At 34.4% G+C, this 24,584-nt stretch overlaps 1 protein-coding gene across 1 annotated transcript; it reads left to right on the top strand.

Annotated features, from left to right (window-relative positions):
* Positions 1-2,922: 2,922 nt before the first annotated feature.
* On the top strand, positions 2,923-14,737 carry LOC136043166 (meiosis-specific nuclear structural protein 1-like; the record flags this gene model as incomplete). The annotated part of the gene is made up of 3 exons (XM_065728096.1): positions 2,923-3,058; positions 12,022-12,627; positions 14,362-14,737. Coding segments are annotated over 3 exons (754 nt in total), but the record flags the coding sequence as incomplete, so codon positions are not given.
* Between the last annotated feature and the right edge of the window lie 9,847 nt (positions 14,738-24,584).

Here is a 24,584-nt window from a genome sequence, read left to right as displayed (position 1 = left end):
TTGGGTTTTGCCTCCTTTGCTCATTGTAAAAGTCTAAAACCTACTATGTCATTGGCGCTTTATTGAAAACTATGTGTCTTGAACAGTCTTGGAAAGTAGCCAAAGAAACAAGTGAATATTTGATATATAAAGATCTGAATTGTTGGAACATAATTAGTTCAAGATTTTATTCCGCTGCATTTTATTTTCATTTTCAATGCTATAATGACTGGGAAAAAAATGTTAGCAATATAATTCGTCTTCAGTGAAACGCCAATGACGGAATAGGCTTTAGACTTTTCAAACAGGTGTTTCCTCCTATTTTCCAAAATAAGGCAAATATTCTCAGGCTCGTAACTTTTGATGACAAAGGCTAAATTTGATGAAACTTGTATATTTAAAATAAGCATAGAAATCTGATTCTTTTGATATATCTTTTAGCATCGAAATTCCGTTTTTTAGAGTTTCGTTTACTATTGAGCCGGGTCGCTCCTTACTACAGTTCGTTACCACGAACTAGTAAGACTAATCTTGATTAAAATTATATATTTAAAATCAACATTAAAATGCGATTCTTTTGGTGTAGCTATTGATATCAAAATTCCATTTTTTAGAGTTTTGCCTACTATTTAGCCGGATCGCTCCTTACATTAATAAAAAACATTTTCCTAGTTCGTTACCACGAACTGTTTGATTAAACAAAATAAAACAACTACAAATTACTTAAAAAATTAAGTAATTACGTAAAGGAAACAAAGAAAAATTTGTTTTAGCACATTTTAAGAATGTCATGCGTATTTACATCCGTTTTAGATTAATACAAAACTATATTAGTTTTTGTTCTGGATGTATAACCGTACTCGTTGATAAAATCTATCAATACCATTTTAACAGGTATTGGTATCTGGTGATCTGAAGTTTAACATGAAGTTTAATCTGAAGCTTCTATTTTTAATACAATCTTCAGAGGGGACTCATTCCCTTAGAAATTGGAAGTTCTAGCGCCCTTTTTAAGAAATAAAAGTGACCGGAGGGCACTAGCCACCCATGCCCTTTTCCCTCTCCAAACACATTCGATAAAGATTTTGAGATAACCATTCTGTTAAAAATAGTTCCAAGATTCTATGACAAATTCTCTGGGGTCATCACCCCCCCCCCCAGGGCCCGAGGGTAGGCTTTGTAAGTTCTGCCCTCGAGGCATATATCGTTCTTATAGAAGGGATGCTGGTATAAACTTCAGAGAGGGCTTATTTGATTGGAAATTGAAAGTTCTAGTTTATTTTTTAAAAGTAAAAAGAGATCAGAGGCCAAATAGTGCCCCAGGTCCTTTTTTCCCCAAAACCATCCAATAAAAAAAATGCCCTCTGATATCTTTTGACTCTTAAAAAGGAGAACTTTCAACTTCCAAGCAAATGAGCCCTCTCTGAAGTTTATACAAGAACCCCTTCTATAAGAGCTATATATAAGCCCAGGGCATACAACGCCTGCCCCCTGGCCCTGGGGGGCTGCTTCGACCCCTGAGTTTTTGTTATATGACCTTTGAGCTATTTTTAACAAAATTCCTATTTCAAATTTTATCGGATGTATTTGGGGAAAAGGGCATGGGGGGGGTAGTTGCCCTCCAATCACCTTTTACTCATAAAAAGGGCAATAGACCTTCCGGTTTCGAATCGAATGAGTCCTCTCTGAAGTTTATACGATGATCCCTTACATATGAGGTGCCTCTGGAAAAAAAAACAACAAAAAACAAACAAACACACAAAACATTGGAGCCATAGGGCCTTCACAAACATAATTCTACCTATACATTTGACCCTCATCACACCTCAGAGGGCTAATTGCCCTCTGATCTCTTTTGACTCTTAAAAAGTGAACTAGAACTTTCAATTTCCAAGCAAATGAGCCCTCTCTGGAGTTTATACAAGCACCCCTTCTATAAGAACCATATATACGCCCAGGCCATACAACGCCTGCCCCCTGGCCCTGGTGGGCTGTGTCGATCCCTGAGTTCATGTTATATGACCTCTGAGCTATTTTTAACAAAATTACAATTTCAAAATTTTTATTGGATGTATTTGGGGAAAAGGGCGTGGGAAGGGCTACTTGCCCTCCGATCACCTTTGACTCATAAAAAGGAAAACAGACCTTCCGATTTCCAATCGGATGAGCCCTCTTTGAAGTTCATACGATGATCCCTTCCATATGAAGTGCCTCTGGGAAAAAAAAGTAATACAAAATAAATAATAAAACATTGGAGCCATAGGGCCTTCACAAAAAAACACACAGAGAGGGGGGATAGGGTCAGACATCAGTCTAATGAAACCATAAAATTAACTTTCAATGGGTTTTCTCGTTTTCTGATACTCCTTTCCGGGAAAAAAAGCAATTACTATTTCTTAAATGAAGGAATTCGATATCTCAGAGAACTAAAAACAAGCATCAAAGAAAACAGATTCCATCCTGTTCCCTCTAATTTAACTTACCTCTCTTTCAAAATAATAAATAGAAAAGACACTAAAAGAAAAAATTCGAGGGCACGAATTTGTTTTTTTTTTAATTTAAGTGTTGGTTATCAGCAGCTGCCCTACGCCCCACTGGTTTTCCAGAAACAACCTGCAACCCTCATTTGGATTATATTTTAAAAAATTGATTGTAACTCGACTTTTCCTCTAAACTGTCGGCAAAAACTAATCTTGAGAAAACAATAAAATGTCTATCCTTGGCCCAGCATTCTTACTTGCAGTATTTTCGAATTGAAATCTGTATTAATAAAATACAAGCAGTATAAATAAGATAACTGAATGATAGCATATATGAGGGGGGAGGTGGGTACAGATAAAACAGTCCACAAGCACCAATAAAGTTCCACGACCAAGTTGTGACGAACTAATATACAAGAAAACCCATATACTTGGGTTTCATATACTCTGTATTAAATTTCAGTCACACTCAAAGAATTAAAAGTAAGGAGGATACGTCCCTAGGGCCTAGAGACCAATCCGGTGGTGTTGATCTCCGTTTCATGGCCCGTCAGCCAGGAATTCAACTAGGGGGCTGGGGCAAGCCATCGTGTGCTTTAGTACATCCCTCCTGCTGAATGAAGAATTAGTTGATTCCCATTCTCTCAATTCCATTATTGCTATTTTAAGTTGACAACTTAATGAATTTTGGTCTAACCCAAAAGAGAATACTTAAAAAAAAAAGTAGTAACCAGAGAAAAAGCTGCTTTTTTCTCAACCTTTTTCTCCATCTTCTTGGATTCTCTTTTGGTATCTTCTTTCTTTGAAGATTTTGGGGCTCGGGTAGGGGCAGCTCAGGTATGGGAACATCAAATTTACCCTGCAGATAAAGATAAATTGAGTATTTAGAAAGATACTGAACTTTAGTAACTAAAAGACAAAATGGGGCAACTTTGCGGAACTATCAATTCTACTGTATTAACAAACTTTAATAACTGTTAGACTTCTATCTTTGTAAAAAATTTGATTGCTACTGAAATTGGTTCTAATCGACTGGACAGGTTATGAAAGCCTTGCATGCATAACATGAGTGTGGTAGTATTGTAAGCAAGAGTCTCCCTTGCTTACAATGCTTGCTTATAACACCCTGTCAAATTAAGGGTAACACCTCTCTTCTATCGGAAAGACAAAATACCAGGTTTACATAAATAATTCAAAGAAACGAATAGAAAATAATCTTTGTTTTTTACTACTTTTATTTTTTTTTAAAATAAAAGTAGATAAAAACATTGAAATATACTATCCTCAAAGGAATGGGGCTTCCCCTGCCACCAATCTCAAAGTTCAAGTGATTGCTTGGACTTTACTTAAAAACTCGCTACAATACAACAGACATCATATTTGTTGGCAGCCACACAATTTTTACTGGTTTTGAAAAACAGGTCAGACAATGGTCTCCCTGCATTAACAGCAATTTTCCTTAAATAAACGTTATGAGAAAGAGTCAAACTTTAGCATAAAGAGCGAGGCGTTGAGGAGGGGACAACCCCTTTTATATACGGGATAATATCTGTTTGTTTTAAGTTTTAATGTCGCTCCGTACTTGCAGTCAAAAAAACTTTTTTTTTTATTTGATTCAAAATACGGATCGAATATAGATGGCATTATCTTGTTGTAGCTAAATTAAAAATCGTTTTTGCTGAAAAAATTAACCAATAATTCAGTGCTGTATCCAACATTTTTTTTTTTTTTGGGGGGGGGGGGTTACACAAGGATTTCTGTTTCATGGGGTTTACACAGAAAAGCCAAAAAAAAACGTCAAAATTTGTTTATATCTATTTTTGTTATGTTTTTACTAGTCAGACAAACTTTTCCGAGGGGAGGGGGCTCAAACCCCTTGAATGTGGTCTGGCTATCATTTGAAAGGAAGAACAAGAACATTGTTGTGCTACAGAGCTTAATTTACAATGTGAAATTCAACCAAAACTTCTTATTAAAAATGAAATAGCGATTCAGATTTTAATCCTTTAATTGCGTGTCATTTTGTGTCGAATAAGTTGCCCGAATCAGCTCGAAGGTGTCACTCATTCGGTTTGTTCAAAAAAATTAATTAAAAATGCTTTGGGTTCTTAGAAGATATCATATCTATTTATTTTAATTGTTTCATATATATATCAAACAGTTCGTGGTAACGAACTGTAGTAAGGAGCGACCCGGCTCAATAGTAACCAAAACTCTAAAAAAAAATTTGATATCAATAGCTACATCAAAAGAATCGCATTTTAATGCTGATTTTAAATATATAAGTTTCATCAAGTTTAGTCTTACCCATCAAAAGTTACGAGCCTGAGAAAAATTGCCTTAATTAAGAAAATAGGGGAAAACACCCCCTAAAAGTCGTAGAATCTTAACGAAAATGACACCATCAGATTCAGCGTATTAGAGAACCCTACTGTAGAAGTTTCAAGCTCTTATCTACAAAAATGTGGAATTTTGTATTTTTTGCCAGAAGACAAATCACGGGTGCGTGTTTATTTGTTTGTTTTTTTGTTTTTTTCTTTTTCCCAGGGGACATCGTATCGAGCAAGTGGTCCTAGAATGTCGCAAGAGGGCTCATAACGGAAATGAAAAGTTCTAGTGCCCTTTTTAAGTGACCAAAAAATTGGAGGGCATCTAGGCCCCCTCCAACGCTCATTTTTTTCCCAAAGTCAACGGATCAAAATTTTGAGATAGCCATTTTGTTCAGCATAGTCGAAAATCATAATAACTATGTCTTTGGGGATGACTTACTCCCCCACAATTCCTGGGGGAGGGGCTGCAAGTTACAAACTTTGACCAGTGTTTACATATAGTAATGGTTATTGGGAAGTGTACAGACGTTTTCAGGGGGATTTTATTTTGTTTGGGGGTGTGGCTGAGGAGAGGGGGCTATGTTGTAGGATCTTTCCTTGGAGGAATCTGTCATGGGGGAAGCAAAATTCAATGAAAAGGGCGCAGGATTTTCTAGCATTACTATAAGAAAACAATGAAAAATAAACATGAAAACTTTTTTCAAATGAATGGAAGGAGTAGCATTGAAACTTAAAACGAATAGATATTATTACGAATATGAGGGGTTCTAAAAATACTTTAACATAAAGAGCGAGGTATTTAGGAGGAGATAAATACCTCGCTCTTTATGCTAAAGTATTTTTAGTAATTTCAACTATTTATTCTATGGCCTTTCTGATTCAGGGGTAATTCTTAAAGAATTGGGACAAAACTTACGATTTAGTGTAAAGAGCGAGGTATTAACGAGGGTACAAATCCCCTCGTATACATAATAAAAATATTAAGGTATGAAAGTTTGTTACGTAAGTTAATTCTTAAGTTACGTATATTTTTTACTAATAAAAACGTTCGTTAAAAATTAAAGGTTCTAGTTGCCTTTTTAAGTAACCAAAAAATTGGAGGGCAACTAGGCCTCCTTCTCCACCCCTTATTTCTCAAAATCGTCTGATCAAAACTAAGAGAAAGCCATTTAGCCATAAAAGAATTAATATACAAATTTCATTTTAATAATTTATGTGCGGAGAGCCAAAACCAAACATGCATTAATTCAAAAACGTTCAGAAATTAAATTAAAAAAACTAATCTTTTTAGCTGAAAGTAAGGAGCGACATTAAAACTTAAAACGAACAGAAATTACTCCGTATATCAAATGGGTTGTTCCCTCCGCAATCCCTCGCTCTTTACGCTAAAGTTTGACTCTTTGCCACAATTCTACTTTTTAAAACAATTAAAAGCTTTAGTGTAAAGAGCAAGGGATTGCGGAGGGGACAACCCATTTCATATACGGAGTAATTTCTGTTCGTTTTTAAGTTTTAATGTCGCTCCTTACTTTCAGCTTAAAAAATTAGTTATTTTTTTAATTTAATATGTATATAAAACAAGTTGTCTTTGTGTCTGTCGAGTGACGTCATGTTTGTGTGTCGACTGACGTTATTTTTGTCGACTGACGAAAATACAGACCGGGACATCGGGACACAAATGACGACCGGGACATAGGGAATATAAATGACGACCTGGGCACACAAAGAGAAAGCGACCGGGGGCACTCAAAGAGAAGCGACTGGGACACAAGGAATGTTCGATTAGCAATCACCATCAACAAAGCACCGGGGTACAAATGACGACCGGGACACAGGGAATATAAATGACGACTAGGACACTCAAAGAGAAATTACAGACCGGGACACCGGAACACAATTGACGACCGGGACAAAAATGACGACCGGGACACGGGGATTATAAATGACGACCGCGACACTCAAGAGAAATTACAGACTGGGTCACCGGGACACAAATGACGACTGGGACACAGGGAAACAACAACAACGGGGACGCCGGGGGCATAGGGGGATATATAAATGACGACGGGGACACAGGGAATGTTCGATTAGCAACCACCCGGGACACAGGGAATGTTCGATTAGCAATCACAATCAACAAAGCTCAAGGGCAATCATTAGAATAATGAGGTATAAATCTGAATACAGATTGTTTTTCCCATGGACAATTATATGTTTTATGTTCAAGAGTCGGTAAACCTGACAATCTATTTATATGCACAGACAATGGGACAGCCAAGAATTTTGTATATTCGCAAGTTTTACGTATTTAAAAACATCTATATATATATATATATATATATATATATATATATATATATATATATATATATATATATATATATATATATATATATTATATATATATATATATATATATATATATATTTACAGGTGGGACACAGGGACACAACTACAATGGCGCGTAACGACTTACTCGCGCGGGGGGGGGGGGTGCGAAGCGCCCCCACCAACTAGGTGTTGGCGTGGCGCGAAGTGCCACCCCAACAGCTAGTATATATATATATATATATATATATATATATATATATATATATATATATATATATGATTATTTCATTGGAGACTACTTAATCTATTGAACTACTTAATTTAGTCTATTTATTTTTGTTTCTATAGTTTTATTTTATTTATATTTTCTTATCTTCTCCTTTTTGTTATTCTCTCTGTAAGTGATTATTTTTTTTCTGAGTAAGTGACTCGTTTATCTTCCCCCTTCTTTACAGGCCAAAGAACCTCTGAGGGAATAGTAAAATGCAATATTGTATGTGTATTTCATGATCTTTCATATCATTCTAACCTAGATCATTTCATGATCATTCTAACCTAACCTGACTTTGTCTCATCGCCCGAGGCGCGGACCCAGGAGTTTTTTTTTTTCAGGGGCGGGGGAGGTAGTTCCATTAAAAAAAAATGTAACTTAGAATTTTGAATTAGAACTATCCTGAATTTTGGAAACTTCTCAGGATTTCGGGGCGAAGGGGAGTGGGCCCTGTACCCCCCGGCGTACATCCCTGCATCAGCCCTTAGTATAATGAGAATTCTAAATTTGAAATTAGTATAATAACAGATTGAGTGTTATTATTCTGTTATTTAATGAAAATTACTCCCCTAAATAGTGTCTTTTAATAAAACTAAAACAGTGTTTCCGCACGAGTTAAAAAGCAAATTCGAAACTTAAAATCACACAAGTTAGTCTGTATAATAGGGAGGAAAAATAAATATGAATGAAGAAATGAACCTTCTGTGGCAATGCTGAAATGAAGAAGCGAGCAAAGTCACCATGAATAAGTTTGGTGTCCCCCCCCTCTCAAACTGCCCAAAAAACTAATGCTTCTTTATTGCTTCGTTGGGAAAGATTTTTGTTATTTGTTTCTGTGTTTTTGATTTGACACTGTCATTTGAATACCAATCCCATAATGTGTGAATGAGATTTTTCTTAATTATTGGGTTTTCTTTATCACAAGACTGAGTAGATGCAGCAATTTCCTTTAAAATGAGAAACTACTTTCTATGATGCAATACCCCACTAGCAGCAGATAACACAAAAGGAAAAAGAGGACAGATTAGTGCCACCCATACAAGAAAGTGATTTTTCTTGTTGTTCAAGCCGGGGAACTGTTAATTTTCCATTTTGGGCTTTGGATCTTGGTGATTCCAATGGCCTACTTTTGATTTCTACCCGAATCTACTTCTTTGTGGTTTTGGTCTATTATTCAAAATTGCCGTAAATTTGTTTTCAAATCACATTTTATGATTAATACCAATTTAGATAGTAGTTGACATTCCTAAATCAGCCGGAAATGTGAATTTTTTCTCACTTGCCAATTTTGTTTAAAAAATTCGTTTTTCAATTTTTGGTTAGTACGGACGCTGGTTTGTTTCTTGCTAGGCTGCAGCTACTGCTGCAACCGCGGTCAAACGTGTCTGATATATGCGTACTCTTACTGTATTTTTATTTGGTTAAACTACCTGATCTTTTAAGGTAATTCGCTTGACGTTCCTAAAAAAAATTACCAGTCGGACAAGGTGCAACATGTCTACATTTGTTATGGAGGAGGAGAAGGAGCCATTTGAGGGAGAAGTTAGAGGGTCTTGCATCATCCTAAATTAAAAAGGTGTAATTTAACCATCCTCTCACTTAAATTGATATATATTGCCTCCGTTTTCATTGCGCTAATTTACAAATATTAAGGGCTTTGTCCCTGGGGCTGTTAGGGTGATGTACACCCCGGAGTTCTTTTCATTAGACCTCGGTTTGTTTCTTGATAAAATAATCGTATCAGAATTTTCATCCGATACTATGGGGGCTACGTGGGCCAGAGTAGCAGTAAAACGGCACAGAAAGGAGGCTGGCTACCTTCCTATTATTTTTGCCCCTTTAAAAAGGGCACTAGAGCCCCCAATTTCTAATTAAATGGTTCCGTCCGAAGTTTCTGCATCCATTCAAAGTGGCCAGTGGAAAAAATAGTACATGGAAGGCACACGGTTCTTCACGTAGGCAGTGCTACAGAGCTAACTTCTATCCGCCTGTTATTTAATTGTATTTCGTTGAAAGGTCGGAATATTTATAAGATAGATTTGGGTTTTGCCTTCATGATCCCAGTGCTAGAATGACTGACGTATGGAAAAAACCGAACGGTAACTTCTTGGATTTGTTTTCCTCAGATTAAGATACTGAAGCTGAATCCCCTACTTCGGGTTGATTTCATAAAGGCCATCAGACAGTTGCTGAATCGCTCTGCAACAGTGGCAGTTTTAGCAGGGGTAGAGAGGGCACTTACCCCGGGCGCAGAAATTTTAGAGGCACGAAATTCAAAAAATAATTTAACGGGTATAATCATTTTGCAATTTTTGAAATTTTATTTTTATTAAAATAAAGTAGAGGGCGCAATTCTCGGTAAGTATAAGCAAATTGATTCCAACATTCTTATTTTTCTCACATCTTCATCATTATACCTTGAAAACTAAAGAAAGTAACACAATAAAAGTAAAAATATAGCAATGATAAGAATCCCTTTCAGTTGTTCCATGAGTTCTAAGAAAGGAAGAAAATAATTCAACACCGACACATTTCCTTAAAGAAAGATGGTGTTAGATGTGTTAGAATTAGCAGTGCAATGCAGAGATGAAGGGGTTTTCACATAAGTAAGAGTTGCCTATTATAAATTATGTCATTAGCGATTGCAGTGTCGTTGGTCAATACTGAGAGGTCGTTTACCATAGATTGTAGATCTTCAAGAGCCGGGAATCGCGCGTAGGGCATCTACGAAACCTCACAAGACATCACGAAGCTGAGCTGCAGCCCTGGCGTCCTTCCACTGTGGCTGAAGAAGTATCTCTCCTCTTCTCAGATCCTGTTCATACTGTTGTTACAAGGCTTGTCTTGGAGGACCTCTTTCGTGCCTCCCTTCAGGGTACCACTCATAAAATATTACATAGGAGTCGATCCTCTGGCATATGAAGGACATTGCTAAGGTACGTCCATCTCCTACGTTTCAGAAGCTCAGTAACTAATGATTGACAGGTTTACTGGCAAACTCTTAGGTCCGTACCCTTTTCCTGTCACGATATGTTCAGTATTCTTCGAAGGCATGTGTTTTCATAGGCTAGGGTGCGTTTCTCCTCTTGAACATTTAGTATCCAGAATTCACTTGTATTGAGGAGAATGGACATTGCTATTTATGAGGCGGAGCTTCAATTGCATAGAGTATTTTTTACTCCGTCAGATTGGTTTCTACTTGTTAAAGCCGATGTAGCTTGTCTAATCCTCCTCTTTATTTCATTGGCTATTTCACCATTGTAATTATTCAAACTCTCGAGACACTTAAATTCATTGACCTGTTCAGTTGCTCTATCGTTGTATTTCAGTTTCAGTGGAAAGTCAGATGTGTCCATGCTGTTTGTCTTACTGATATTCTGATATTACTGATATTCCGCTGATATTATTGATATTACTGATACTGATATGATATTACTGATGCAGAGATTACTGATATTCACTGTAAACCCTACTTTTTGGATCTTTTCATCTCTAGCGTCGAGTAGCCGTTGCAGTCGCTGTTTCGCTTCTTCGAGAGGAACAACAACGTCAGCGAAGTCCCGGTCATAGATCGATCGGTTGCAAATCTTCACTCCAGAGTCTGAAGACTAGAATGTAGTCCGTAACAATTATAAATAGGAATTGGGATAGTACACATCCCTGTTTGACACAATACTTTATCTTGAAGAACAAAAACATTCATAGATTAGTGTATAACCCTCCTTGAAGAGTTTGACCAATATGCCCCTGTTTCAATCTATTGAGATTGTTTCGCTATTCCATATGCCCAGTAGGAGAGCAGTCCAAGCAGTTATGGTGGGTCGAAGGGATGTCTTCGGGACATCTGTTGTAATCCCATGGATTGCAGATGAACGTCCTTTTTTCAACTCTCTCACAACTGTCGTTACTTCTTTGGTGCGGGGGGGGGCAGCACTTATATGAATTAATAAAGAAAGGTCAGGTCGACTATGGGCCAGGAGTGACTGAAGGATTTATGGTTAAAGACTGTAGAACTTAAAGAACTAGAAACAATCATTGGGACGAGGTAATTAATGATTTTGTAGAGGCTAAGTAATAAAAGCCAAATGTAAATACGAGTCAATGGAAAAATTTGTTAATAAACAAAAATTTTGGCGTGAAAATTTTGGGAGAAAAAGAAGGGGGCGCTAATCTAGATTTTGGCTCGGGCGCGACAGAGGCCAGAACTGCCACTGCTCTGCCATTATAGGTACACTAAAATTGCTCTGTAAGAGCTAGCTGAGAGCTATCAGCCTAAAAAAGCTAGATATATTTGGTTTACAGTTGCAATGAAAGGAAGATTTTTTCAGCGCCTCTGAACACGTATCGAAATATCTCAAATAGCTCTTTAATATGAGCTTAGTAAACAAACACAAGAAAAATTTTCTATTCTATAGGAATGTTGCGGTAACGGTACGTGTAAAATGGACTGGTTTGTTCTGATACAGAGCGATCCATCTCTAACGATCCCCCCCCCCCCCTAAAAAGTTGGAAAGGTTTCGGGAATAGTTCGAACTATGATCGGATCATGTTCCGTGCAATCGACTTTTTTTTTAATTTTTGGTTGTCGACATTTATTTTTTGTTTGTCAATCGGCATTCATTTTTTGCAGGTTGAATCAGACCTTGAAGTTACAAGAGACCGAGTTGAAGATTTAGAAGATTTAGATTTAGAGTTCATGTTAACGGAGAAGTGTAAACTAGTGGAAGAACTTCCCGAAAAAATACACAAGAAGGAAAAAAGAGTGCAGACAATGAAAAAAGAAAAACATCTGATGGAGCAAATACATAAATATTCAGAAGCACAAATAATGGAACATATCAGAAAATTAGAGGAAACGCTGGAAGCGAAAAATGCGGAAATTGCGGCTGTTACGAAAAGATTGGAAAGCGAAAAGCGAAATCATGCCATTGAAATTGAAAGACAGCAAAAAGAAACTGAAGATGTGAAGAAAAAGCTGCAATGTGCCAATGAAGAAGAAGAAATGATGGAATTGATTGAGTATGAAAATATGCAAGAGAATAAAGTAAAGAATTTACAAGAAAAATCAGAATACGAAAGTATGCTTAAAAAAAGTAAAGAAGAAAATGAAAACTTGAATGAGAATATTTCGAAGCTTCAGAGCGAAAATAATGATATCAAATCACAGTTGAATCTCAGATCCCTGGAATTGGAGACAGCGCATTTGGAGCTAAAAGAAAAAGAAGAAGAACTTAAAGTAAGCTTTCTTTCGTTTATAATCAAATCAATTTCTCCTGATCTTTCTTGTTTATCTTTTCTTTGTGTCTAAAATTTGTGCTTTAATTTTTTCTCTTTTGCTGTCTTTCTGCTTTTTGTGTTTAATCCATGTGCTACTTCACTGCATTTTCTTTTTGTTTTCTGTTTTGTTTTTTTTTGGATTTTGCTTGTTTTTTATGTTAACAAAGAGATAAAAGAACAGTGGTTTGTACTTTTGTCAACCATATTGAAACTGTTTTTACCTTTGAAATGGAGATCAAACAAATTTTAAAGCCAAAGTTTTGTCTTTTTAGTTTTAACTAACTTGTAAAAAAAAGAAAACACTTATTATATCCAGTAAAAGCTCTACCACCTGACAAATCATTATGTATTCTTCCGTTCTTGTTAGTGTTTTGCGTGTACAGTCTTTTGGTCAATTGGAGTTAATTTTCTTTTATTTTTCTATTTATATTTATTTGTATCTCTCTTGTTTTGATTTCTCTGGTTTTTTTTTTCATAAATGTTTACCTTTTGGACATCATTGAAGAACCAATATGTCATTTTCAATTTATACTACTGCTTGTAGCAATTCATTTCAGCATTAAAGCGCCTAAGGCCAACACAGCTGAACACGCTCCTCTTCCACCTTGATGTGTTCTAAGCTTCACTCCTATGAAGGGCGTGTTTCCTTCCATTGAGTCGCAATATGATGGGGGTTGCCCTCTCCTCAGGAAATTCTAGAACTTAAAATTGTTTAACATGAATGAACTAGTGTAAAAAGAAAAGGTTTTTCGCTGGTTCTGGAAATACCGGTTTTAATAAGTTCTAAGTTATAAAAAGAACTGAACACAAGTAGGGAAGAATAATAAAGGCATGTACAAACCATTATCTGATTTTTACATGTTCAACAACTTCCACAGAATTTGCTCTAATTGTTGGGTCTCATTTATCATCTGTGGTAAATTATTCAAATGAGGAGAGAGAAACAGAAGAAAGGAAGAACACCAGTGCCACTGCAGACCTAGAAAAGTTTCAGTGCGTTTCGAGGATTATTTAGCTGCCTGAAACTTCAAAAGTGAAGAAAATCATCTTGTTGTTTGTCGTAAAATAAGAATCACTAAATTTTTTGGGGGGTTTGAGGTGATAATGGGAAACTTGCAAAAGTAAGTTTTTGCAAGTTTTATCTAGCAATAGTAAAATTTTTCGCAAAATTTTATTTTGCAATAAATAAAATTTATTTATCTGGCATATTTTCAACTTATTTTTCAATCTTCAAAAAACCAATTTTATAAGGAAATTTGGTGGATAGGTAGAGCTGAAACTTAGATGTGTAAGGATAATGGAAATGTCGAATTACGTTGAAGGGTTAAAACCACAGGACTTCAGAAAAATAGCATGCCAAAAACTTGCATAGGAAAAAAATTGATTCCTTTGTTTGACAACACTCCAAATTCTGTCAAAGAAAAATAACGAATGCAATAGGGTTTGAATCTTGATACTTGATACAATGAGAGTTTTATGAGCATAATAATAGGTTAATTGAAAAGAATGCCTAAAAATCACTAGTGGCGGTTGTAGTCTTCCTTGCACCCAGGTCAGAATTATGATCTTAACCCGATGACCCATTCAAATTGCTCCTTTAAAGTAATGATCTGTTCTTTGTTTATTTATTTATTTTATCACTTCTTTACATGTCTTTTATCTCTAATCGATTAACGTCCTTTTTCTTTTCTAGGCCAAGCAGTAGCTGAGCAGTAAATTTTGCAGTAAAACTGTGTAAGCCTGTACACTGTTGCCGTCTTTTTGTGTGATAGCCTTAATTTTCACAGAGAAAGGCGTTGCAACAGACCAGGCTTCTTGTAATGTTAAAGTTAAAATAAAAATCAAGGGCTTTCAACCTTAAATTCGTTTCATTCTCTGTAAAATTCTTGTTTATGCCTTTTTTCTTCTTCTTTTTCACATTTTAAAAGAAATAGAGCCCTTAACATTTTTGAACTAATTTTATTTTTTGCTCATCCTTTGTTAAACGAATTTACTGCTCATCCCAGCTCTTCTGCTCTTCCTGAAGTCTACTCAACCAAGAAATTGCATCCTGAGTCAAGAAAATAAACTGAAAATTTAAAATATACTGATTTTGCTTATTTAAAATATATAAGTTTCATCTTTTATGTATTTATTATTGTTGTAAAAGTAGAGTTGTAACAAAGAGTCAAACTTTAGCGTAAAGAGCAGGGTGTCGAGGAGGGAACCACCCTTTTAATATACGGAATAATTTCTGTTCATTTTAAGTTTTAATGTCGCTCCTTACTTGCTGTTAAAAAAACTTGTTTTTTTTTTATTTGTAATTACTTAAGGAACCCTGATTAAAAGGTTGATTCAGCAAAGGTTGAAGCTCATGTAGTAATTAACGTGTATATGCCTACAAATTATAAAAAGAACAATCTGATTCACGATTTGCGTCTGTCTGCAAGCTTTTAGTCAGGTTTCTTAAAAAAGTGGCCTAAGAAGGATAACTTCAGATTCTGAGCTAATTTCCTCAACTTTAACTTAAATCATGTTGTTGCTTCGTTTGTCAGTCACAAGATCAAAGTTTTTAAAGAAGGATTCTACTCGGACCTCCTTCCTATCTCTACTTTCTTTTACTCATCCCCACCTATTACTCAAAATGTAGAATCGAGTTGGTTTTCCTACCCAAGTTTTTAATTTGAAGACTGTTCTTTATTACTACAGCTCCAGCAAGCAGTACAGGAAAATCAATCCTCTTATGATTTTTCTAGGTATCCAGGGGTTTCCAGGGGGGAGGGGGAATTTTCTACTTGGGGTTTTTCTATGGGGTTGAAGTTTCCAGGGAGTGAACTTGTCAGGGGAAGTTACAGACTGTGGAAATTTGCCAGAATTCTCGTACAAATTTTTTTTTATATGTATTGCTTTCTTTTTCCCGTCTCAATCCTAAGCGTGGAGTGGTTAAGAGTAATTGTTTGGGGTAAATTTTAACCGGGATTGAATTATATAGAAGATATTTCTATGGTAAGGGGGGTTCCGTCCGTGGAGGTGGGTTCAGATTTCCTGGAATTATTTAAAAATAACCAAAACTCAATAAAAAAAGCAAGTTTTTTTTTCTATTGAAAGTAAGGAGCAACATTAAAACTTAAAACAAGCAGTAATAATTACTAATATGATGGGGGTTGCCCTCTCCTCAGGAAATCCATCTGTACGCTAAAGTTTGAATTGTGTCCCAATTCTTTAAGAATGATTCCTGAAACACAAAAACATTAATTAGAACAAAATGGCTTTTTAAAAGTACTGAAAAACTTTAGTGTAAAGACCGAGGTTTTGAGGAGGGGGCAACCCCTTCATTTACGCAATAATTTCTGTTAGTTTTAATGCCGTTCCTTGCTTTCAGTTTTTGTGAAGAAGAAAATTGTATTTATTTAATTTTTGCCATAAAATACACTTCATTTTAAACAAATCGTACTTAAAAATAAGTTTATTGGTCCTTAATTTAGGGAAATGGCTATTTCTTAATGGCTAAGGACGGCTAAAAATATTTATTTTTTACCTTAAATATGCTTTACTGTAAATAAATCATACTTACAAATAAGTTTATGGGCCTGCTATCTCGTGTTAGCTAAGGACTGCTAAAAAATTGTTATTTCTACCAGAAAAAAAACACTTAAATTATGCAATTGTACTTACAAATAAGTTTATAGGCCCGTAATTTAGGGGTCTTTCTATATAGCAATAGCCAAGGACATCTAAGTTTTTTTTATTTCTTTCATAAAATATACTTTCTTCTGCATGAATTAAATAAACAAATAGGTTTATAAGCCCTTAATTATGGGACCTGGCTATCTCATAATAGCTAAGAACAGTTAAAAATCATTATTTCTACCATAAATTACACTTCATCTTAAACAAATAGTATTTACAAATAAGTTTATTTGCCATTAATTTAGGGGTCTGGCTATTTCATAATGGCTAAGTACTGCAAAAAAACTTCATTTTTAACATAAAATGCAATTCATTCTTAACAAATCGTACTTACGTAAAATTCTTAAATAAAAATTCTTAATAAAATTCCAAACTTAAATAAAATTCTTTTTATTTGGCTTGCTTTCTCTTTTCCGTCTCAATTTTACACGAGGAGTGGTTAAAAGTAATTGTCCGGGGTATTGAATTATCTAAAGGATACTTTTATAGTAAGAGGGCTCCTCCGTGGAGATGGGGTCATATTTTCTGAAATTATTCAAAAATATAGTAAAAATACAAGTTTTTTTTCAACTGAAAGTAAGAAGTGACATTAAAAATTTAAACGAACCAAATTATTCAGTCTGTTAATGGGGTTGCCACCTCCTCAAAACCTCTCTTTACTCTTAAGTTTGAATTTTGTTGCAATTTTTTAAGAATGACTCCTGAAACACTAGGGTCGTTTAATTAAAACAGCAAGACCCTTTTTCCAAGAAGAAAAAAACTTTAGCGTATAGAGCGAGGCGTTGAGGAGGGGACAATCCCCTTCATTTAGGTATTAATTTCTGTTGGTTTTAATTTTTAATGTTGCTATTTACTTTCAGTTGAAAAAACTTGTCAGTCTGAAAACAAGATGCTTTTAAATGTTGGACCATTATCTTCTGGTTTTTTGTTATTTTTGTAATTTTATTTTATTTTTTAATTTTCAAATACACAAAAAAAATGATTTTTCAGAATAGGACAGGTGTCATAAGACTACTATTGCCCCAAGTCTAGCTAAATTAGCAGCAAAGTTTCTAAATTAGCAGCAAGTTTCATCTTCCTCAATGAGATGATTTTGCATATTTGAACTGTTTTGTATTACTTTTCTATTCTAAGTTCGACAGCTAGTTTAAAGATTTTGTTAAAAAACAAATAATTATCTAATATTAATAATATATAATAAATAATAATATCTACAAATGTAGATAATTTTGTTACTTTGTTATACTTTATAATAAAAATTGTTTTATTAATAGCATCGATTTTTCTAATTCCCTGCTTTCTTTAGTTTGATTTACGGAAAAAGTAGATACATTATGTTTTTACTGTTTTCTGTTTATTTGGTATTGAAATTTGAAAGTAAATAATCCGCAGGGGGATCTGAGGTATATTTTTTCATGAAAAGAGGCGATTGAAGAAGTAAGTTTGGGAAGGACTATGTTAGTTAAAGAACAAACGCGACACAGATGGGCCTATTTTTTGGGGAGAAATACCTCAATCATCTCTGATCAAGGTTAAGGCAAAAGGAAAAGACAGCATTTAAAAAAATAAGTATTTTGATGAAACTTGTGTGATGTTGATTTTTTTTTAGCTAGATGGCGTTGGCTATTGTTCTCATTTTCTCGTTTCATTTCCTCTTTTGGTCACAGAGAGACGTCTGAACTATTTAGACCCGGGAAGGTCTAACTTGATAATTTGAGCCGTTTTTTAGATATTAATTTGTCACCCTTTTGACAATATTCGTGATAAATGTTCGTTTTGATTTAGTTCAACGTCCGTCTAAATGTTCCTTGAAAGCTTCAGTGTAATACCCTCTGTTTATTATTTAGCAACAGTTGTAGTATGAGTAGTAAACATTTTAAAATGAAATAATAAATATCCTTCCGTGATCTTTCTTTCGGGAAAAAATCACATTTTTGTTTATAAGAGTTTGAAACCTTTACAAGAGGGTTCTCTGATACCCTGGGTCTGATGGTGAGATTTTAATAAGGATCACTTGATGCTTTAGGGTTATTTTCCACCTTTTTCAAAATCAGGCAAATTTTTTGAGGTTCCAAGTAGGCATCCTTTCCATTTTAGTTGTGGTTGAAATTCTATGTGGTTGATTGAAATTGTATCTGTAGTTGCTAATCAATCTGGCTAAGGCTTGTAAGGCGTTTTTTCAGTTAAAACTACATTTTTAGTACAACAAAATAAACACATTATAAGCATAAAAGCGAGGACATCTTTGAAGAACTAAAAACGAAGGATGGCGAAAACGAGCTTTTTTTAGGTTGAATTTTAGAGCTGAGAAGTAATTCCTAACGAACTCTGTGGAATCGAGATAATTATTGACCCTGCTTTGCTAAAATTCTTTTCTATTCTTTCACGTCCAAGCGCATGACTAACGACATTTTTTTTTTTTTTTTTTTTTGCAGATCAAATGAACTCATGCTTTTACTTAATGGTTGTTTTTTGTTCTATTTTGAAAATGTGCTAATTAATATTTAGTGTCTCATAGATTAAGTTTTGTTTGTGTTAAATGTCTCGACGATGTAAAATTCTTACCCACTTTTTAACTATGCGGTTGCCGTTCCCTATATGATGAGTTCTTCTAGCTATTTGCTTGTTCTATAGCTCCCTTTTTGACATTTTGTATCTTTTCTAAGCTTTTTGACCTGACCGGAATTCCTTAGCCTTTCCCTGTCTTAAATACAGATTATACTGTACTTTTCTAGGGCATTTCGGTTTCACCTACCAGTTACTTAACTCAGTAAAGTTCTGTTTGCTGCCCAATGCTTTGTTCTTGCCTAGCAAAAGACAATAAGATCTTTTTGATGATTTTATTGTCCTCCATTCTTGTTTAGTTTCAACCAATGATCCTCTTGTGATGACATCTTAGTAGAACTAAAAACGAAGGATGGCTAAAACAAACGCAGATTTTAATTTTGTCCTCTATATATAGGGTCGATTTTAAGTTTTAGAGCTGTTCTTTTTTCTTTTTATCACTTTTTTCCTTGTCTTGTATCTCCAATCGATTGACGTCCTTTTCCTTTTCTATTTTGAATTTTAGAGCTGAGCAGTAATTCATAACGAACTCTGTGGAAGACTGTTTGCTGTTGCCGTCTTTTTGTGTAATGGCGTTTATTTTTACATAAAAAGTCGTTGCAACATAACAGCATCAAGTAATTGTAAAATTCAAATAAAAATCAAGGGTTTTCAATCTTAAATTCATTAAATTATCCGTGAAATTCTTGCTTTTGCTCCTTTCTCTCCCCTTCTCAAATTTTAAAAGAAACAGAACTCTTTACATTTTTGGAATAAATTATCTTTTTTGCTCTCCCCTCACTAAAAGAATTTACTGCTCATCCAAGCTCTTTTACTCCTTTATGACCTGTATGCTCCTTTTGATTCTTATGTGGCCTGTATGTTCCTTTTGCTCCTTGTATGGCCTGTATGCTCCTTTTGTTCATTGTATGGCCTTCCTAAGCTAAGAAATCGCTTTTGGATTCAAAAAACAGTAAAAATGAAGAATCCAGTACATTTTATTTTTCCTTTATTTTAATAATAATTGAAAAACTTGTTGAAGTAGAACTTTATTATATCGTTTTCTTATAGCTTATCATATACTTTACTCCTTCATGTTCTTAGAGTTAGGTTTTATAGAAGAGACCCAGATAAAAAGATTGAATAAATTGGAAAGACAATCTTGCTCATAATCCTAATCCTAGAATTCGTCATTGTTTTTTATCTTAGAAAAAGAAGTGCAGTATCTTTGCGATCTTTAATCTATACTGCTAAATGAATAGATTAATAATTATAAAATAAATAAAATAGTCTCTTACTTCAAATATAATTATAGTGCAGTTAATTGGAAAAGCGATTCTTTCAGTTTGATCACTTACAGGAGTGCATTTATGCTCGTAATTTTTAAAATCGTGTCTTCTTTATGCTGAAAAGAAAGCATAATTTTAATTTGATTGATTTTTTTTGAAATAGCATCGTATTTGTGTAACGATGCTTTTATGTTGGTGATAGAATCGTGTAGACGGAGAAGTGTTCAAAGCTGGAATACTTGTTGTTTTTTGATGGGTATCTCTAAGTTCTGTTTTGAAGGCCAGAGCAAATTTCCAAGATAGAAACGCTAACGAAAATATTATTGTTCTATTCTGAGATAATCTAAATGTAAATCCCTTCCATGTTTCCTCTTTCTTTTCTTTTATGGAAAATAAATTTGTTGCCATCATATATTTCTTACAGTTATCCTACATTTTGTTCACTATTATGACTTTTCTAACCTATATATACTCAAAAAATTCCAATAAATAAAATCGGATGTGGCAACAATAAATCCATTGCCAGGATATTTCAGATTGTAATTTCAATGATTTTTTTCAATTTATTTATGCTACCCATAATTGTAATGATTGTCACTTATAGACAAAAATTTTTTGACTTTCACACCATCTCTTAGTAACAGCTCCAGCGATTGAGCATTAGCAAAACTTTGTTTTACAGCACAAGAGCTCCTGAACCTCACAGTCTCTTCGACTCCTGGGCACTCTTTAAAAAGCAAAACATCAAAGTAAGTGTCGAAATAGACAGCAAGCTAAGGTACTTACAAGCGATGACTTTTGCAGTAGCATTTTCGAATATATTTGGTATGGCATTACAGAAATCTTTGGAGACGGTTTTATCCAGCTTAATCACTAATTTTTCCCGATTTGCCTAGACACTAGTCATTGAATCATGACCAGAAAGGCTATCAAGTAATTTTTTACACCTTGCTGGATTTTTCACTTCAGCAGGTAACTTGTTTATTGCAACAGTAACGTCATCAGAGATTATAGAATTCACCATCGCACCTGATGAAAGCTTAGGAAAGTATTCAATGTAACCACGCAACTGAGTCGAAACGACACAAAGGAGCTGCTCACACGTATTACCTTTAGATGAGGGGTGAGAGTAAATCATTTCTGGAATATAGGGTACATCGGCTGGGCGGTAAACTACGAAATTGGGAACATAGGTAGTATTAGCATGACATTTGCTGAAAGGGTAAAAAATGTTTTCAGATTATTCAGTTTTGCATTAGTTACAAATCACTTAAAGACCCAGTCATTTGCTAAATTTCAAAGATTATGCTTAACTTTGAAAATTTCAGTGCTATCAAAAGAGGCCAAACCATAACGGATAATGTCATCTTTATTAATTCTCGTGTTAAAACTCCTTTGAACAAAATTCTGCATTGGGGAAATTATTAGTTTATCTTGATTGTCCGTTTCTCGCATAGCTGAGCTCATCAGTTATTATTGGCTGCAAGGCATCGTATCTATTTATTCTTTATACAAGTGTTTGGAGAACTAGGTAAGCTAGTCTTCAAGGGTAAAAAAGATTCACCTCCTGGATATAAGTTTGGTGGGACGTCTTTGAAAACTGTTGTATACTTTTTTTAATATAGAGAGGATATAGAAATTATAGCTTCGAGCTTAAAACAACAGGTCCATCACACGGAAATCTTATGGCTTTAGGAGATCGATTGGAAAGGGTATACTTATCTAGCCACAGATTTCTTAGCATGGGTGCTGAAATTTAGTTCACTGTAAATACAAAATCTCACTCGTTATTTACAAAGAGGATTGGATGGCTTCAAAGAAAATAGAATTGACAAGGATTCATTTTGCTGATATTAATAAATTGACAATTCTTATATTTAAGTCAAAAAGCCACGGCTTATTTAATCTACCAATTAGAGGCAAGCCGACACATCAATTAAGACAGGGCTTAAGTATGACATTTATGATACTCAGGGAACATATTCGTAGACAGAAAACGTTGCAACTCCGGAACGATATTCCCTCCATCACCATCATCAAGCTTTCCGACATTTTGGGTGCGTTTGTTTACTTGTCCAATGGGACTTTTACTAATCGAGGTTTAACCCCCTAAAAGATAGCAACAAATACTTGTCTGGCCAGATGTCACTTAAGGCCTTTTTTCGCGTCAACCAGCTGGTTTAACCAATGACAGCTTTGGTTTAACCAGCTTGAATGTTTAACGCGAAAACGAAAAAAATTACATATGGTTGAGCTCAAACAAAACTGGTTCACGAAAACACATCTTTTTACTTGTCGGTTTGGGCAAAAAATTTCAAACATAAAACATCCGTATAGTGTTAAGAGTGTCATTCTATTATAATTAAATGATTAGCACTGGCTTAATTTCCTCCGGATTTGACATATTTCACATTAGTTTGAGGTCAGAGAGAATTGAAAAATGATCTAGCATACTCTCTGGTATATTTGAAGAGATAGGAAGGTCTGAATTAGTGGAATCTTTGGTTAAATTGTTCAGGTAATATATTGGAAAATGTTGTATTCATACTGTAAAAGCAAAATTATCTATAAAAAAGTCCTAAATGATAAGACTTTAGCTTTGTTGAGCTACCCTAAACAGAGGATAAAATTCTAGTTTAACTTCTTTTTGTTTTGATTGGAATTCTACTAGCCTACCAGGCTATAGATTAAATTTCCACTCAAATTCCAGTTTAGCTACTTTTTGCTATCTTTGATTGGGGTTATGTTAGGTGAATGAAACTTTCAGTGATTAATCCATAGCTAAAAACATACTCTGAGAAGCTATGCTAAGCTTATGTGATAACCCTCTTCTGTTTTTAAATCTGGGAATTTTGCATACTGGACTGGTCTGTAACTATTAAAATTTTGGTAAAACAACATCTTACCTTAATTTTCAGCAAGCAGTTTCTGTTTCTCTGGTTTTAGCTCTGAAAATGCAATTCTTTTTATTTGAGTAGAATTTTAAGCCATATCAGTGTTTTGTATTTAAATATAGGGAAATGTATATCCTGAAAGTTTCCAAATCTTGGAAACTTCATAAATTGAAATTGAGCAAAGTTATGACACTAAAAACGCTTTTTTCTTGTCATTTAAGTAGAAGATTTATTTTGCAAGGGTTTCACTTTTATACACAAGCGTTTTTAAGGGTGTGGACCAAATATTGAGATTTCCGACTGTCATCATCACTAACCAGCAATTCTACAGATTTAATCCTTATTTCATTAGACAATGTGATTTAAGGTAATTTAAGGCAAACATTTTTAAGAGAGAGAAAGAGTAGAGTTGGATGCTCCAAAATACTTTCCCATGATATAGTTTCATCTCTAGACCCATCCCTAAAAGTTTCATTTTCCTAACCTAAACCTTTTTCAAGATAATACAAATTTATCTAAACTAGAATTTTACCAAACAGAAGTTTAACCTAAAAATTTGTAATAACATATTGTTCAGGCTAGCCTTTGCAATCCCTACAAATTTTGACTCTTCACAATAAAGCACTATTACAGGCTTAGCCTAACAAAAGAAAATAGCAAACTGCTTAATCTTAATAAAAAAAATCCAAAGGACTTTATATTTCTTCAATACAAAATATATATTAATTTTTGTTTTCAGTAGAATACTAGTTAAGTATAAACCAGCAAATGTTTAAGAATTTTTTGAGGGGGGACAGCTGCCTAAAACTAACAAAATATTTCTGATAAGCACAAAAATATAACAAATTAAGCTAAACTAGGAAAATAGTTTTTTTCTCACTGACAGTTACCATAACAAATAATGTGTTGTAAGATTTTTGCAGTACTTGTGCATTATAGCCACCACATTCAAGTTCTATTGAGAAGTTTAGTTTGGCTAATGTTAATGACATAAAATAAAAAATGATGAATATATAAAACTTTATCAACAAAATTATGAAAACCACAACAAAGAATCCTGGAATTTGTAAATCAGCATCATATCTAAATATACTGTATCTTACATTGTGATAGATTGTTTTAACGCCCTACTGTACAGGAGTAAATATTTAAATTATGTATCATAGGCAATTATCTGAAGAGTAATCTATTAAAAGTCTCCTGAGCTAACTAGGGAAGTTTTTTCTTTCTTTTTTACTTGCTTTAGCCTGTATCCAGTTCTGATTGCCATTTAAATTCCATATTCATAGTTAAATAACATAAGCCTTTGTATATAGACTATACCTTGTTGCTAATTTTTCTGGGCATAGAATGTTTGATTTGGTAAAGCCCTAGAGAAGGACCTGAAGAGAAAGAAACATAATAAAAAAAAAATTCATGCTTCATAATTTTTAGAATAATAGCTGGTAACACATTTTATATTCAACTTTGCTCTACTTTACCCCTCAATCCTCCCAATATAAAAATGTATTGCTGAAATT

This window comes from Artemia franciscana, unplaced genomic scaffold, assembly GCF_032884065.1.
Source record: "Artemia franciscana unplaced genomic scaffold, ASM3288406v1 Scaffold_3408, whole genome shotgun sequence".
In the NCBI taxonomy this organism is placed as follows: domain Eukaryota; kingdom Metazoa; phylum Arthropoda; class Branchiopoda; order Anostraca; family Artemiidae; genus Artemia; species Artemia franciscana.
The sequence above is the reverse complement of the archived record's forward strand: the minus strand, read 5'-3'. Positions and strand labels throughout refer to the sequence as shown.